The sequence below is a fragment of the Aquarana catesbeiana genome, linkage group LG01 (genome assembly GCF_042186555.1).
Source record: "Aquarana catesbeiana isolate 2022-GZ linkage group LG01, ASM4218655v1, whole genome shotgun sequence".
In the NCBI taxonomy this organism is placed as follows: Eukaryota; Metazoa; Chordata; class Amphibia; order Anura; family Ranidae; genus Aquarana; species Aquarana catesbeiana.
In genome coordinates, this window is record NC_133324.1 from 240,746,277 (window position 1) to 240,765,284 (window position 19,008).

General features: G+C 41.9%; 1 protein-coding gene across 2 annotated transcripts in view; it reads right to left on the minus strand.

The window, feature by feature from the left end:
• IFT81 (intraflagellar transport 81) overlaps positions 1-19,008 on the minus strand; it is a 230,339-nt gene that overhangs the window by 168,434 nt on the left and 42,897 nt on the right. The window contains exons 4-7 of one of the 2 annotated variants that reach the window (XM_073626490.1): positions 18,216-18,396; positions 4,942-5,031; positions 1,335-1,400; positions 911-1,021 (exon numbers count right to left, since the gene is read on the minus strand). In XM_073626490.1, the coding sequence (XP_073482591.1) occupies positions 911-1,021; positions 1,335-1,400; positions 4,942-5,031; positions 18,216-18,396 (448 nt within the window). Of the gene's footprint in view, positions 1-910; positions 1,022-1,104; positions 1,250-1,334; positions 1,401-4,941; positions 5,032-18,215; positions 18,397-19,008 lie in introns of those variants that run through there. The other variant, XM_073626501.1, reaches the window with a different exon arrangement.

The following is a 19,008-nucleotide window of genomic DNA, read 5'->3' on the forward strand; positions in this document are numbered from 1 at the left end:
TTTATCTGATCTCCCATAGAGTAGAGCAGGGCTCTGACAGGTCCGTCTCCGCACAGTGAGCGGAGACGGATCGGTCACCTGCCTGCTCAGCGGGGATCAGCGGATCGATCCCCCACTGAGCAAAACAGAGCCTGTGGAGCAGAAAGCCCGTGTGAAAGGACCCTTAATCTGCATCCCTTTGTTTAGTTCATACTGTTTGTAAAGCAAGCCATATAGTATGCAATTTTCTTTCCTTTGACCAGTCCACCACAATAGGATGGCCTAATGGTTTTAGCAGTTTCAAGTAAGGCTGCTCTGGTACCTACTTGCATACTGAGACTTAAGCTGTCATGCTGACAACAGGTTCCAGCAGAAGTGTGCTTGGGAGAGTGCATAGATGGTAGATGATCTGCTAAAATATAGAAATGCTGTGGAGGCTTAAATGACATCTCGCAGGATGTTTATAAAACATAGCAGGTCAAGTAATTAACACTGGACCAGAGCTATTTGAAATTAAATGTAACTGCTTGCACATTTAAGCGTACACCTTTCTAGGCTATGAAATTATTTTTACTTGAGCAGAAAGTAATTACAGAATGTCCTTCTAGTCTAAGATGGCATTCATGCAACAAATTATTCCAAGTGCTGCGGTTATTACTGAGTTTTTATATAATTGCAGTTGAATGTATACATTTGTAATGAAGGACTTGGCAGATCAAACCTGCTGCAACAGAGTTAGAATGCTCGCTTTAATCATACTCAGAAAGAGATGGTGATGTTTGCTTCAACTACAAATTTGTTTTATATTTCCTGCAAATGAGGTAGACAAACAGCAGTTTTACGAAGGTCAAACCAAAAAGTTATGCTATTTTTTTTATTTATAGACTTTGACATGCTTGTAGATAGTAAAAAGAGAATGGAGGAAACATACCTGATTTCTTTGTTCCTGCTTCTGTTGAGCCAGAGACTCTTCCCTTTCTTTTTCTACTCTCAATTGACTTGCCATCTCAAGCATCCGCCGATGATTCTGAACTGTCTCCACCTACAACAAGTGATGGTGTAGTTCAAGTTATTCAAGTTACTATCACATCCTACAGAAAATAAGTAGACAGTATTATGTGTAACCATGTCTTAGCATTTCCTCTTCGTATCCATTTCTCCCAGCAGCTGACAGAGAGGTATTGGATTCAAGATGTCTAAAAGCTTTGGCCTTTGGCCTAAGGAGATTCCCTTTCCGTCACTTGCATTTTCAGCTACCTTATTACAAGTGCAACATGCTGTTCTTAATCCTTGTTTGCATTCCCTCAGCCAACAGCTTTGACATTGAAATGTTACAGTATCAGATTCCTCCTTACCCTTTTTTTAAGGCGCTCAACTCTCTTCATCAGCTGATCCTTTTCCTCTTCCATAGCTATGATGTCCTAAGGATTGTATGAGCTTTAATTATTGGGAATTTTGACAAATTGCTAACTAATTAGAAAATACATACAAATATACATTTTTTTAAATTTTGACATTGCAAAAAAGATGAAGTATGACAGGCTACTTTAAATGCTTTAACAATTTGACAAAATTGCAATGACATTTGTGGGAATATTAAAATGTTATAAATTTTAACGGATGGAAGTCTCAACGCATGCATGAAGCTTAACCTCACCACTTATCAACCAGACTACAAAGCCATCAGCAAAACCATGCAGCACCAGAAGTCGCATTAATGGTAAGAAGTACTTTATTCATCATTGGTTAGCAACAGCATAACAACGTTATTAAAAAGAATTCAGAGACTTATTGTACTTTAAAAGTGTTGGTCTTACATAAAATGCACACATTTACTTGTATTTAGTTTTAAACATTTTGTATGGCTCTCACGGAATTACATTTTAAAATATGTGGCGTTCATGGCTCTTTCAGCCAAAAAGGTTCCTGACCCCTGCTGTAAGCTATACAGTGAAACAGGATTTTTGACTTACCTGTAAATTTCATTCCTGGGAGTACGGAACAGAACACAGGCATAGAATAAGGGTTCACACTGAATCATCTATGGTTTGCCTTAGGAAGCCATTACAGAGAGAAAATCTTGTGCTGCATGGACAATGCCCAAACCTTGGAAAAAAAACTTCTATGGGGCATTTTTAGAGTCAGACAAAAAAAAAAGCAGGTCAATATCCTGGTGGAGGTGGAGGTGGAGGGAAGGGACAACCACAGGCAAAGGAGGCCTTAGGACCCAAGACAACTTTATCCTTGTGTAACACCGGAATTGGTTTGTTATACAAGAAGGCTGCCAACTATTTCACTCACCCAGCAGGAGAGATTACAACTAGAAAAACAACCAAGTGGCTAATGTCAAGCAAGGTAATATCCATGATAGAATTAAAGGAAGGCCACTTGAGTGTCCAAAGAACAAGGCTGAAATTCCTTGGTGTCACCAGAGAGCATGTGAGGGGGGCTATGTGATCGACTTCCTGCACAAAGGCCTAGAATGGAACTTCCTCTGTTGGCATCAAGCAAAGTGAGCTTTCCAGGTGTGATGGTAGATCTAGCAAGAAGTGGACTTTCCAGCATGGAGTAGCGTAGGGATGGCCAATCGATAAACCTCTATCCCTGAATGCCTGGCCTTCAACAGGCAAACCATTAAGGACAGTGATCAAGAAGCGGGATGGAGGACCTTTCATACAGAAGGTCCGGGTTGTCTGAAAGCGGCCACAGAGTGTCCACCAGGACCCTGGGTATGTCCAAATACCATGATTAACTGGGCCATTATGGTGTCACAAGCATCAGCAGGATGGCCTCCATCTTGATCTTACAGGATCCTCCTGCATTCCGGGGATAGATGTTTATGATGAGGAGGAACTGTTAATGATGAGGATGGTAGATGGGGGAGAACTGGTCCCACATAGTCATCAGAGCATCCACAGTGAAGGCCAGAGGATCCCTGGACCTGAAAACAAACCTGCACATGAGGAGATCCACATATGGCATCTCCCCTGGGAGTGTGCACAGCAATTATGGCCACAACCTGCTGTTGCATCCAAGACAGAATTAAGTCTTCTTGAACTGTGAGGCTTCTGGTGCCTCCTTGGTGGTTAATGTAGTCCATAAATGTGTTGACTTACTGTACCATCAGTGGAAGCCCCTGAAGCAGAGGAGACCAACTCTAAAGAGATAGGCAATTGGCCTTGAGTTCTAGAATGTTAATGGGAATTTCTGGATTCCTTTTTCAACCAGCTTTCCTGGACCGTCAATATCACAAGGACTCCTGTCCCCAGCAAGACAGGTTAGCATCTGTCGTGAGTATCTTCCAAGTCATTGGAAAAAATTACTTTCCTGAGTCTGCTAGGTTGGAGATTCACAATGCCATGGAGAGCCTGGTTCTGGTGGTAAAAGTCTGGAGTAAAAGTGGGCATGGCCTCAAAAGATGCCACCATCAGCCCCTGTATCCTAATGCAAAGGTGAATTAAGGGAAACCTCCAGGACTGAAGAGTCTGTATTTGAAAGTGGGAGGAAAGAACATTCTGTTTCATGTCCAAAACTAAACCCAGGTATTTCAGGCAATGAATCTGATCCAATGTAGACTTTTAAAAGTTTAGGATCTACCCAAAGCTCTGCAGTGTTTACACTGCCCATTGCAAAATAACACCAACTGCCTGGGCAGACAAGCTCTTTAACAGCTGGTCATCTTGAATGTGGTCACCCAAGAGCAAAACAAGCCAGGTCCTTCATGAGGACCTAAGGAGCTGTAAACAGATCAAGGAGATGAGCAACACACCGATAGGTGTCCCAGATGTCCACAGAAGCCAGGTGATCCCTCAGATGGAGGAAGCCAATGATCGACCTGGCTAATTTCATGCAAAACTTTTGTACCTGAAGGAAAAATTGTACGGACTTCAGGTCAAGGATGGGAAAAATGCTGCCCTTGGCCTCGGAACCACAAACAAGTTGGAATTGAAACCCAGAAACTGCTTCTCCGCAGGTACCCCCATAGCAAGCAGTTGTTATTGCACAGCCTTCGGGTGCCCCAGGCTTTGCAGGAAGAGGGCAGATTGGAGCTCGGGGAGGGCAGTGGGACAGAAGGAGGATAATGAAACTTCAGCCTGTACTCCCAGGAGACGATATTCTGGACCCACAAGTGGGTCACATCACAGCTAGGTGGGCTTAGAGCCGGACTTGAGGTAAACTTGGCCCTGGACTAGGAGGTCTGGAAGGGATGAAAGGATTTCTCCCAAAATATGATAGAAGAAAAATTACCCTTGCCCCTTGTATAGCTGCAGCTGTGGGCTGAGGAATGTCCCCAGCAGATTATTGTCCACTTTTACAGGTGACTGCCTCCTGGCATACTTGGCCACTTGTGTTCAGAAGAGCATCTAAACACGCCTGAGCTCATTCCTATTTGCCAATGTCCAATCACCTGAAGGTAAAAACATATGACAAAGTCATAAGACTATGCCTGTGTCCTGTATGACTGAGAACAAGGCTGTAGGTTGTAGCCAGAGGCCATGCTCACTTGAGCCAGGCAATGACTTAAAGTGGTAGTAAAGCCGGCTTGGTGACTTTTACCTACATGTAAGCCTATAATAAGGCTCATCTGTAGGTAAAATGAATATCTCCTAAACATGCACCATTTAGGAGATATTCACCCTGGATGCAGACAGTTACGTCACCAACGCATGTGCTCTGAAGGTCCGGCAGAAAGACCAGTGGAAGATGTCAGCCCTCTAAGCGGTGACAGCGCACTGATGGAAGGCTTCGTTCCAAGGTAAGTATTTCATAATGTGCTAGTATAAGATGCATACTAGCACATTATGCAATTGCCTTACAGTTGTTTTTTTTTTTTTTCTAAACAGCCACGGTTTACTATAGCTTTAATGTCTACCCGAGACACTGTGGGCTGAGACTCGTCAAGAGAAACAGTAACAAGACACAACAAAAAATGGTTTTATATATGCATAATGCAGACATTACCCGTCTAATCTCTGCAGTGGAGAAGCCAGATGATTTTAGCTGCTCACACTCTTTATGAAGGGTTTTGAAGTTTTCCATGAGCTCTTCATACTACAAAGGAAACACATTGTTTATAATAAACTGAACCACAACAAAACATTCTGTAAAAGGAACAGATTCAACTGGTAGTAACAGCAGTAAACCATGCAGGTGACAGGAACACCAAAGAATAATCCAAGCATGTTTGTCCTGCTACTTTTATTCAGTAAAGCAGTACACAAATACAGTTTGCGTAACTTCTGAAATATCTTTTCACTGAGCCTCAGATGCCCGATTAGAAGGTCTTAACTTTACATTAAAAGAGTTGAAAAGGCAGGGTTTTTTTTATCTTAATGCATTCTATGCATTATGATTAAAAAGCCTTCTGTGTGCAGCAGCTGCCCCAGAACCCCCTTATACTTACCTGAGCCCCATCTCTGTCCAGCAATGTCCACGAATGTCTGGGCCATCTGAGACTCTCCCTCCTGATTGGCTGAGACACAGCAATGGCGCCATTGGCTCTCGCTGCTGTCAAAGTCAGTCAGCCAGCCAGCCAGCCAATCAGGAGAGAGAGGGGCAGGGCCAGGCCACAACTCTGTGTCTGAATGGACACAGGGAGCTGTGACTCGGTTCGGGTGCCCCCATAGCAAGCTGCTTGCTGTGGGGGCACTCAACAGGAGGGAGGGGCAAGGAGCAGCAAAGAGGGACACAAGAAGGGACGGATCTGGGCTGCTCTGTGCAAAACCACTGCACAGGGGAGGTAAGTATTGTTTGTTATTTTTATTGAAAAAAAAAAAAAACGAGACTTTACAATCACTTTAATGTAAGGCTCTGTAAATTAGATCAGTTTGGCCAGGTAAGCAGAATTTCTGAGATCCTAACCTTGCTTTCATATTTTTATATTTTGCTGGAGATAATTTAGGCACACTTTCTGCTTAGAGAGCCTCCTGATCCTTACAGGGTTTTATTAGGTTAACATGTTATAAATTAAAGAAAAATTAGGAATGGTAACAGGAAGTCCTAGTCTTTTCTATCCCTAACAGCCACTTATTTTAGAATAGCTTTTGTATTAAAAACGTTTCACCAGTCCATCAGTTTGGGGCTGAAGCACTGGGATGTAAGGTAAGTAATTTTCAGCAAGCAACACAACTTTTCAAAAACTTTTGGCATGAAAAGATTTATTGGCAGAGTGTAGATAGGGGTTGTGGCGCTCCCTTATGGGGGGTATATAAGTGAATACTGATAAAGATATTATAATGAATAGTAAATACCATACGCAAAGAGTAAATTCGTGCAATAAATCTTGATGCTCATAAATTGATTAATACCATCAAAAAAATTGAAAAAAGTGAAAAAAATGAAAACATGATGAAAACATCCCATTCGCATGTAATGGGCAAGTGTGAAATATTAATCAGTTGCAGGTGCTAACCAATAGGTGCTAATAATATATATATTGCATGTGCAACTCTGTAATTAGTCCAACGTGTCCCAAAAGTAAATGACAAATGCAAGCCAATAGGAGAAATAAATATAAAAGGAAAAAATGAGATAAAAAATCCAAATGGGGTAAAAAATACAAAAAGTCTAATCAAAGGTGATAGATTCAAAAATATATATATCATAACAAAGTTCCAACTGCATTGGTGACTGTGGTGCCCACAGAGAAGGATATCCGTGACTTCTGTGCTCCCCCTTTTGGCTCCCCACTCACCGGCTCCCAATACCCCTGCAGGGGTGACAGACACTATAAGATTCCAATGCCGTCCTCTTGGTTGGTATCCCGTGGTTGCTGAAATATTGTTATCCTCTGTCCCAGGGTTCCCAGGTCAGTCATCCATAACACCTTACACCACCACGTCCAAGAAGGGGAATCGCCAGAGAAATCCTCATAAGAAAAGATGTCACTTCATAGTGTAGTATAATTTAAAAAGCTTTATTAAAATATACTGATCCCCGAGTGGGAACAAGAATAAAAACCGCAAACACTACACCATGGGTGAAGCCGAAACCAGGAAGAGCTTTCTCGCAGCGTGCGGTCCAGCTGCGTTCCAAGTTGGAAATTTGTTATGATATATATATTTTTGAATATATCACCTTTGATTAGACTTTTTGTATTTTTTACCCCATTTGGATTTTTTATCTAATTTTTTTCCTTTTATATTTATTTCTCCTATTGGCTTGCATTCGTCATTTACTTTTGGGACACGTTGGACTAATTACAGAGTTGCACATGCAATATATATATTATTAGCACCTATTGGTTAGCACCTGCAAATGATTAATATTTCACATTTGCCCATTACATGTGAATGGGATGTTTTCATCATGTTTTCATTTTTTTCACTTTTTTCAATTTTTTTGATGGTATTAATCAATTTATGAGCATCAAGATTTATTGCACTAATTTACTCTTTGCGTATGGTATTTACTATTCATTATAATATCTTTATCAGTATTCACTTATATACCCCCCATAAGGGAGCGCCACAACCCCTATCTACACTCTGTTACATTCGTTAGCCCTTTGAGGGCCTAACTAGGGGAGGCAGCACACCTTTTCCTTAGCCCTTCCTCTCTTTTCTTTAATATTTCTCCTCTCTGTCCTCTTCTCCCCTATCTTTCCTCTCTATAGAGGGTTCTACTTTCCCTTCGTCTTGTTTCTTTCATCCCCACCTTCCCCCCTCTCTTCTTTCCTTTTTTCTCTCTTTTTTCTCTGTCCTAAGCGCAGAGATTTTGTGGTTTTTATAATGAAAAGATTTATTGACCTGTCAAAAGACACCTAGAAATAATACCTGTTTCGGACTAAGACTGTTTCTAGCTATAGAGTAACAAAGTCAAGGACTACCAGTATGTGCTGGTACATTCTGGTGGACTTCGGCATTGACTTGAGCAGCACATCTATAGCAATCTCTCAAAGGGGACCTAAGTTATAGCCAAGGGTACTAGCTGACTTTGAAAATGTGAATGGATTGACAGTCATGGCAAGATTTACAATTCTCCTCAACAGAATATTGAGAACAGTCCAAGCATGTTTGGCCTGCACTTTTATTCAGCAAGGCAGTAATAAAAACATAATTCAATGCAAATAGGCCTTGTACAAGTCCATAACATAAAACAAACAAGGCATCTGCTTACCCAAGTCATTACTAAACTTACAGTATGTCAGTTTGTAACTAACAGGGCACCACAAAAACAAACATGTACCCATGTACCATTTGAGCATTCTGTCAGCAGTCAGACTTTTCATCCACCAGCAAACTTTCTCGAAAAAAAGGCCTCAGCATCGATAAGCTCACACAAACAGCCTGTGAACAGCTGAGACTAACTAATGAGGTCTGGCTAACAGATAAGATGTAGATATAGCAAAGGCAACTATTCCACCCAAAACTCTATAAAACCCCTGGGCTCCAGGACTCTAGGTGACACACAAACTCTCCACAATTCTGTCAGCTGGTGCCTCACAATACATATCTGAAAATGCAATAAAAATGTGCAATTCTATATACTCTTCACAATCCTTCCCTGCACATACTGCTTGCTTTCATACTCTCCACACCTCTCTCCTCCTTATTTTGCCCCATGTCATACCCTCAGCTCTCCTCTACAGCACATACTGCCTGCTGTCATACCCTCTGCATTTCTCTCCTGCACATACAGTGCATTGAAAAAGTATTCAAACCCCTTGAAATGTTCCACATTTCGTCATGTTACAACCAAAACCATAAATTTATTTTATTGGGATTTTATGTGACAGACCAACACAAAGTGACACATAATTGGGAAGTGGAAGGGAAATGATAAATGGTTTTCCTTTTTTTTTTTTTACAAATAAATATCAGAAAAAGGTGTGGCGTGCATTTGTATTCAGCCCCCTTTACTCTGATATCCCTAAAGTCTAGTGGAACCAAATGCCTTCAGAAATTACCTAATTAGTAAATAGAGTCCACCTGTGTGTAATTTAATCTCAGTATAAATATAGCTCTTCTGTGAAGCCCTCAGAGGTTTGTTAGAGATCCTTAGTGAACAAACAGCATCATGAAGGCCAAGGAACACACCGGACAGGTCTGGGATAAAGCTGTGGAGAAGTTTAAAGCAGAGTTAGGTTATCATCATCCAAAAATGGAAAGACTATGGCACAACTGCAAACCTACCAAGACATGGCCGTCCACCTAAACTGACAGGCCGGGTAGGGAGAGCATTAATCAGAGAAGCAGCCAAGGGGCCCATAGTAACTCTGGAGGAGCTGCAGCAATCCAGAGCTCAGGTGGGAGATTCTGTCCTCAGGACAACTATTAGTCATGCACTCCACAAATCTGGCCTATATGGAGGAGTGGCAAGAAGAAAGCCATTGTTGAAAGCATGCCATAAGAAGTCCCGTTTGCAGTTTGCTCAAAGCCATGTGGGGGGCACAGCAAACATGTGGAAGAAGGTGCTCTGGCCAGATGAGATCAAAATTTAACTTTTTGGCCTAAAAGCGAAACACTATGTGTAGCAGAAAAACACTGCACATCACCCTAGTGTTGCCAACTGCTCGTTAATTTATGGGCAGCCCGTAAATTTAAGCCCCTTTTCGGGCTGCCCATAAATGTCCGTTACAGGCACATAAAAAAGATTTCCGCGAGCTGACCATGTAACTGCGCATTTGCCGTTCCGAAGCCGGCCGGGCTTGGGAAAGCTCATACACGCTCGGCTGGGTGGCGCATGTGCGGTAACATATCGGTGCCGCCTGGCGCCATTTTTAAATAGAAGCTAGTCCTCTTGGCAGTGTCGCGGCGGTCTAGTGCACTTAGATCATGATCTGCAGCATTTCCCTTTACATAAAGAGTTCCCTTTCACTGTAAGGGGGAATCCTGCAGACTCTGATGTAAGGGGGAACTCTGTGCTGGCTGGGTTTTAGTAACCTGACCTTCATGTCAATGGAGAAATATGTTTTTTTACTTTTGTTTAACTTAAAACAAACACATTGCTAATAGCACTAGCTATGTGTTTATAGTTTAAATATTGATATTTGCATTTAGCACTGAAAACTGTCATTTTAGGTACTGTTTTGCAATGTCAGCAAAAAAATGTGGCTCTGTCAGTAAATTTCATGATTTTTGTAAGAAAAAAAATTGGTGCTATTTGTAAATTTTGGCGTACTGCCAGGAAACTTCACTTCGGGGGGGTTGGCCACACTGCATCACCCTGAACACACCATCCCCACTGTGAAACGTGGTGGTGGCAGCATCATGTTGTGGGGATGCTTTTCTTCAGCAGGGACAGGGAAGCTGGTCGGATTTGATGGGAAGATGGATGGAGCCAAATACAGGGCAATCATAAAAGAAAACCTGTTGGAGTCTGCAAAAGACTGGGGTGGAGGTTCACTTTCCAGCAGGACGACCTTAAACGTACAGCCAGAGGTACAATGGAACAGTTTAGATCAAAGCATATTCATGAGACTTGAAAAATGCAGCTCACAGATGCTCTAAATCCAATCTGACAAAGCTTGAGCTATTTTTCAAAGAAGAATGGGCAAAAAATTCACTCTCTAGATGCGCAAAGCTGGTAGAGACATACCCAAAAAGACTTGCAGCTGTAATTGCAGTGAAAGGTGGTTCTACAAAGTATTGATTCAGGGGGGCTAAATACAAATGCACGCCACATTTTTCAGATATTTATTTGTAAAAAAAAAAAAATGAAAACCATTTATCATTTTCCTTCCACTTCACAATTATGTGCCACTTTGTGATGGTCTATCATATAAAATCCCAATAAAATACATTTACGTTTTTGGTTGTAACATGACAAAAGGTGGAAAATTTCAAGGGATATGAATCATTTTTAAAGGCACTGTACTTCCCCTTGTCATACTCTTCACACTCCTTTCCTTTACACACTGGCCCATGTCATACCTTCAGCTCTCCTCTACTCCACAAAGTGCCTACTGTCGTACCCTCAGCAATTATCTCTTGCATATACTGACTGCTTTCATACACTCTCTGCCCCTCTGCTGCACATACTGCCCACTGTCATACTATCAGCACATACTGTTAGTTGTCCTACAATTGCACTTCTCTCCTGTACATATTGCCTTCTAAAACACTACTTCAATATTGTTTGTTACATTCCCAACCTTGCCAATTCTTAACAAATAGACAATTTAGCTAGTAAAATTAAAAACTTTACACCAAAACAAGATTTTTTATAAACTCATATCTTGCAATCCTGTAAGTTCCATCTGATGAGGTTTGCGCATGATGTACTCCCTCACTAAAGGCGCAAGCATCAGCTGTGCCTTGCCTTTGAGATCTTTCTACAAAATTTCCGTTAACAAGACTGTTTAGTGCTCCATCCATTTGTAACACAGGAGGGTCCCGAGTCTGCAGCAGGAGTGAATTGCAGTGAGCCATCATCACAGAATGCCTCACTCTGTCTATCAGCACGACAGTGAGCTGGTACCATAATAATCAACCCTGCACTTCTCTACCCTATGCATCACTTCAGCCCTCCAAAGAACCTCTCACTAGCAACCTAAAATGGGACTAGTCCCTAGATCCGTGTGCTAGAAGCCATCGAAGGACCTGACTGCTGTATGTTCCAAATCAAAAGGGACTTAACAATTATTACACATTTTCATCTCAACAGAAGCATTCTCAAAATGGCATGCCATAATGCCCTGTACACACGGTCGGACATTGATCGGACATTCCCACAACAAAATCCATGGATTTTTTCCGACAGGTGTTTGCTCAAACTTGTCTTGCATACACACGGTCGCACAAAGTTGTCGGAAAATCCGATCTTTCTGAACGCGATGACATAAAACACGTACATCGGGACTATAAACGGGGCAGTAGCCAATAGCTTTCGCCTTTTATTTATTCTGAGCATGCGTGGCACTTTGTGCGTCGGATTTGTGTACACACGATTGGAATTTAACCGATCGGATTTTGTTGTCGGAAAATTTTATAGCCTGCTCTCAAACTTTGTGTGTCGGAAATTCCAACGGAAAAAGTCCGATGAAGCCTACACACGATCGGAATTTCCGACAACATAATCCGATCACACTTTTTCTGGCGGAAAATCCGACCGTGTGTACAGGGCATTAAGCTTTTATAGAAATCAAAATGGTCCTGTGATAAAATGGCTCCAAGACTTTATAAATATCTTTTCCCTCACATGTCTACATCATGGCAACAATGTTAAATTTATTGATTATAGATGCACCCTTTTCTCTTTGACCTATAATTTTTAAAATGAAAGGAGAATATTGAAACCTTTTCTATTACAGATCTCTGTTCTAGAACAAAAAAAAAAAAGAATAAGGCTGCAGCAATTAAACACTGCTTTTTAAAGTATATGGCATTTAAATATGTCAATTATTTAGGAACTGTGTTTTAGATTGCCATGTAAACATCATGCTGGGAAGTCTTCCAGGACTCCTGATTACTATTCGGCAACTGATAAAATCAGGAAACACTCCAAAATGTATTTATTGGGAAAGGAAAGTCATCAAGGGGGTGTTATTCACAGAAAAGAATGACCAATGCAAGAAATTATGTACCGGTGAGTGTAATAGACCTACGATCACTCATCTTTCATATACAATTAACACATGCTGAGCATGTAGTGAATTCATTTTCACCTACATAATTCTTATCTGCTGGTGCTTGTAAGTATCAGTTTTGTGGCAGGCTGTACGCTTCCCCAACTGCTGTAAAATGTGCTCTGTAACCTTTAAGTGAGCAGAAAAACATTTTCAACTGCACAGGCTGTTATTGAAACAGCATGCTTGAAATGGTATTAAGACAAACAGATACAGGACCCTTGTGGTGGAATGTAGGCGTAAAAAGACTGGCAAGTTATAGGATTTCACACCAATTGCAGCGGGTACTTTTTGTCCACTGTAGAACATATTCCTGTTGTTTTTAAATATCTGCTAACTGAAATCTTTTCCTATTTAATACAACTGTTCTCCAACTGTGCTTTCAATGGTTTGTAACTAGTTTTATTGCATTTTTCATAACTTTTTACTCTCTAAAACAATCTATGTGGAAGAGGTTTACTGAACATTATAAATACAGGACAAAAACAACGTTTTCATCACTTCGTTAACTCATTAAATGAGACGATATTGGAAAATAAATGCAGATGGCAAATCTTGGAAATCATCATCTTCAGTAATTTTTCCAACTTTCCATCTATTAAATCTTCTGACCTTGTTGTTTTAATTTTGGAGAGTAAAACATTTTTTTTCTGCCAGTAAATACCTTTATACAGCCTACTTCCTGTTTCTTGTCTGATATAAAGCCTAGGCTTAGGACATCATGCACAACTCTCACTCTTGTGCTCTTGTGAGAGTTTGCCAGGAAGGGAGGGGGGGTGAGTCATAAGAGGGCCAATGAGAGCTGCAGGGTTGCAGAGATGGAGGTGTCTGTGTAAATCCAGGAATTGAACAGGCAGCAGCTGCCCACAGTTACAATGGTTGCAGCCAGATACCGTGGAGGGAGATTTCTGCAGTATATTTGGCAAGCACAGAATCACAGTATATATAAAATAATATGCAAAGTGCTTGGAGGGAAGCTTCAGAATGGCAAAGATGTTTTTATTACAAATTATGTGAGAAGACTGCAGTTCCTCTTTAATTTCACAGAATTCAAAGCCAAAATTATAAGTATAATGATCAGCCAAATTTTCAGTTTTTTAAAATGATTCAAACTCCTGAGTTGGATGGTTTCTTGACCCAGCATAATACTTTGAGATAAATGTGGTTAATTTACTAAGACTGGATAGAGAAAAATCTGGTGCAGCTCTGCATAGAAATCAATCAGCTTCCAGGTTTTATTGTCAAACCTTAATTGAACAAGCTGACGTGAGAAGCTGATTGGATACCATGCACCAGATTTTGCACTTTCACATTTTAGTAAATGAACCCCAATGTGTTTTGCTGCTTTTTAGCTTTCTTGCATTGGTCTTTCCCTACGGTCTTGCACCTTTTCCTTTCGTCTTCGGTCTTCCATTCAATTTTCTCTTTCACTTTTGAGTTTACCTTTCATTTTTCTTATTTTCCTCAGTTTTCATCCTCCCCTCCTGCTCTTTATTTTTTACATGCATTGAAATCAATGAAAGAACTTTTCTCAAGCAGGAGGCATATCCCCCGTTGGACTATCCATTACTGCTGTCCCGAGCTAGATGTTTAGAGACAGGAAGAAAACAGGCATCACTGCAGTGAAGATTTTTCTGGCTGTAAGGATTTTTTTTTCTTTAGCTAAACTTTGACTCTAAAGGGGAAGTGTCATATAAAAGTACACTTATGCTGCTTACATAGTCCATTTCATTAAAAAGTATTCCACCTTCCCCTGCCCTAGATTTTTAAAGTGGTGTTAAACCCAAAAGGAAATATTTATTACATTGTAGCTTACAAATTCTTATGGCCCCTTTCACATTGGGGCAGTAGGGGGCGTCGCCGGTAAAACAGCGCTTTTTTTAGCGCTGTTTTACCGCGGTATTCGGCCGCTAGCGGTGCGGTTTTAACCCCCCCGCTGGCGGCCGAAAAAGGGTTAAAACCACTCGTATAGCGCGGCTATAGCCGCGCTGTCCCATTGATTTCAATGGGCAAGAGCGGTTTAGGAGCGGTGAATACACCGCTCCTTCACCGCTCCAAAGATGCGGCTGACAGGAGATTTTTTCTTCTCGTGCCAGCGCACCGCTTCAGTGTGAAAGCCCTCGGGCTTTCACACTGAACAAACAGCGGAGGCTGTTTTGGGGCGGTTTGCAGGCGGTATTTTTAGCGCAATAACGCCTGCAAACCGCCCCAGTGTGAAAGGGGCCTTAGTGATGGCTGCATTCATTTTCTTTTTTAGGCTTTCTTTGTTCTATTTTCATCTGATTCAGTCATTAAGTCTGTTGTTTTGCAAAAGAACAAGCTCTCTTGCAGTTGCCACTTACCACTGACAGGGGTGCGTACAATGATCAAATTTTATGTATGTAAAATCTTTATCCCAAAAGGAAAAAATGCTGTGACTGTTTATAAAGTGTTAGCTAGAGCTGGCTTCAATTTCTTAGTGTATTATTGCTAGTACATTTAGCATCCCCTCCCCTAGTCTGACAATGCTGCTGTCCAAATCTGCCCCCCTGTGTTCATTCATTCAGAGTGGAGGCATTCTAATACAGTATGTTAATGACCAGATCACCATGAGAAAACAGAGGGGGAAAAGGAAAAAAAAAACTTAAAAAAAAGTAATCCAGCCACCACATTTAATGATTGGTAAGCTGCAATACTGTATATCAAATTTTTAGTTTTGGGTTTAATACCACTTCAATTACTTGAATCTGAAACATGAGGCCCTCTGCAATGTTTTTAGTCTGTGGTTGAAACCTTCTTGCTTCTGACTAGGGATGAGCCGAACACCCCACTGTTCGGTTCGCACCAGAACATGCGAATAGGAAAAAAGTTCTCTCGAACACGCGAACACCGTTAAAGTCTATGGGACACGAACATGAATAATCAAAAGTGCTAATTTTAAAGGCTTATATGCAAGTTATTGTCATAAAAAGTGTTTGGGGACCTGGGTCCTGCCCCAGGGGACATGGATCAATGCAAAAAAAAGTTTTAAAAACGGCCGTTTTTTCAGGAGCAGTGATTTTAATAATGCTTAAAGTCAAACAATAAAAGTGTAATATCCCTTTAAATTTCGTACCTGGGGGTGTCTATAGTATGCCTGTAAAGGGGCGCATGTTTCCTGTGTTTAGAACAGTCTGACAGCAAAATGACATTTGGAAGGAAAAAACACATTTAAAACTACCCGCGGCTATTGCATTGCCGACAATACACATAGAAGTTCATTGATAAAAACGGCATGGGAATTCCCCCCAGGGAAACCCCGAACCAAAATTAAAAAAAAAAAAAAGACGTGGGGGGGTCCCCCTAAATTCCATACCAGGCCCTTCAGGTCTGGTATGGATATTAAGGGGAACCCCGGCCAAAATTAAAAAAAAAAAAAAATGACGTGGGGTTCCCCCTAAATTCCATACCAGACCCTTCAGGTCTGGTATGGATTTTAAGGGGAACCCCGCGCCAAAAAAAAAAAAAAAAAAACGGCGTGGGGTTCCCCCAAAAATCCATACCAGACCCTTATCCGAGCACGCAACCTGGCAGGCCGCAGGAAAAGAGGGGGGGACGAGAGTGCGGCCCCCCCCCTCCTGAACCGTACCAGGCCACATGCCCTCAACATTGGGAGGGTGCTTTAGGGTAGCCCCCCAAAACACCTTGTCCCCATGTTGATGAGGACAAGGGCCTCATCCCCACAACCGTGGCCGGTGGTTGTGGGGGTCTGCGGGCGGGGGGCTTATCGGAATCTGGAAGCCCCCTTTAACAAGGGGACCCCCAGATCCCGGCCCCCCCCCCTGTGTGAAATGGTAAGGGGGTACTTACCCCTACCATTTCACTAAAAAACTGTCAAAATAGTTAAAAATGACAAGAGACAGTTTTTGACAATTCCTTTATTTAAATGCTTCTTCTATCTTCCTTCATCTTCTTCTGGTTCTTCTGGCTCTTCTGGTTCTTCCTCCGGCGTTCTCGTCCAGCATCTTCTCCGCGGAGCGGCCCGCAGAAGAAGAGAAGAGAAGATGAAGATGAAGAAGATGAAGAAGAGAAGAGGATGAAGAAGAAGATGAAGAGAAGAGCGGGAGCCTCCCCTCATGCCATGGGTGCGGAGCGGCCCGAGGAGAAGAAGATAGAAGACGCCGCGGAGAAGATGCTGGACGAGAACGCCGGAGGAAGAACCAGAAGAGCCAGAAGAACCAGAAGAAGATGAAGGAAGATAGAAGAAGCATTTAAATAAAGGAATTGTCAAAAACTGTCTCTTGTCATTTTTAACTATTTTGACAGTTTTTTAGTGAAATGGTAGGGGTAAGTACCCCCTTACCATTTCACACAGGGGGGGGGGCCGGGATCTGGGGGTCCCCTTGTTAAAGGGGGCTTCCAGATTCCGATAAGCCCCCTGCCCGCAGACCCCCACAACCACCGGCCACGGTTGTGGGGATGAGGCCCTTGTCCTCATCAACATGGGGACAAGGTGTTTTGGGGGGCTACCCCAAAGCACCCTCCCAATGTTGAGGGCATGTGGCCTGGTACGGTTCAGGAGGGGGGGGGGGGGCCGCACTCTCGTCCCCCCCTCTTTTCCTGCGGCCTGCCAGGTTGCGTGCTCGGATAAGGGTCTGGTATGGATTCTTGGGGGAACCCCACGCCGTTTTTTTTTTTTTTTTTGGCGCGGGGTTCCCCTTAAAATCCATACCAGACCTGAAGGGTCTGGTATGGAATTTAGGGGGAACCCCATGTCATTTTTTTTTTTTAATTTTGGCCGGGGTTCCCCTTAATATCCATACCAGACCTGAAGGGCCTGGTATGGAATTTAGGGGGACCCCCCCACATCATTTTTTTTTTTTTTAATTTTGGTTCGGGGTTTCCCTGGGGGGAATTCCCATGCCGTTTTTATCAATGAACTTCTATGTGTATTGTCGGCAATGCAATAGCCGCGGGTAGTTTTAAATGTGTTTTTTCCTTCCAAATGTCATTTTGCTGTCAGACTGTTCTAAACACGGGAAACATGCGCCCCTTTACAGGCATACTATAGACACCCCCCAGGTACGAAATTTAAAGGGATATTACACTTTTATTGTTTGACTTTAAGCATTATTAAAATCACTGCTCCTGAAAAAACGTCCGTTTTTAAAACTTTTTTTTGCATTGATACATGTCCCCTGGGGCAGGACCCGGGTCCCCAAACACTTTTTATGACAATAACTTGCATATAAGCCTTTAAAATTAGCACTTTTGATTTCTCCCATAGACTTTTAAAGGGTGTTCCGCGGCATTCGAATTTGCCGCGAACACCCCAAATTGTTCGGTGTTCGGCGAACTTGCGAACAGCTAATGTTCGAGTCGAACATGAGTTTGACTCGAACTCGAAGCTCATCCCTACTTCTGACTGTTGCTGCAACTCCCATGTGTCTAAACACAATGCACAGGTACTGCCAGAAGCAATAACATTTTGGCCATGGGCTTTAAACATTAAAGCCACCATATTCAAGTAAGTATGAGTACGTTTTTCCTATGGTCTTGAAATCCAGCTGTCTGTCCTGTCATCAAATACAATGTCAGATACATTGGCCGAACATTGTGCAAACAGAATAGACAATGAATAACACAATGGCCAAATACATAATAACTAGAGATGTATTAATTATACTATAGAATTATATAAAGCCCATACCTGCTTGTTGGTCTCAAACACTACATCATCTTGTAAGAACTCAGTAGGAACTTCTAATTTTACCAAATAACGGGCTAAATAAGCTCTTTTCTTCAACTCATTTGTTTTCTGGAGTAGCCAGTATAATACTGGATGAATGACAGGTTTACTTCCAACAACCAAACCTTGGCGAAATGTACTCCTATAAAAATATTAAGAATGAAAAATATTATATCAAATGAAGCAATTGTAAAAAGCATCAGAATGACAGTGTTAAAGTGTACCTATAGTCGGTTTTAAAGAAATAGGTCGGGTTATGTCTACCTTTTGAACCTACAGTGGGGCAAAAAAGTATTTAGTCAACCACCAATTGTGCAAGTTCTCCCACTTAAAAAGATGAGTGGCCTGTAATTGTCATAGGTATCATAGGTACACCTCCAACTATGAGAGATAAAATGTGGAAACAAATCCAGACATCCAGTCTGATTTTTGAAATAATTTATTTGCAAATTATGGTGGAAAATAAGTATTTGGTCACCTACAAACAAGCAAGATTTCTGGCTCTCACAGACCTGTATCTTCTTCTTTAAGAGGCTCCTCTGTCCTCCACTCATTACCTGTATTAATGGCACCTGTTTGAACTTGTTATCAGTATAAAAGACACCTGTCCACAACCTCAGTCACACTCCAAACTCCACTATGGTGAAGACCAACGAGCTGTTGAAGGACACCAGAAACAAAATTGTAGACCTGCACCAGGCTGGGAAGACTGAATCTGCAATAGGCAAGCAGCTTGGTGTGAAGAAATCAACTG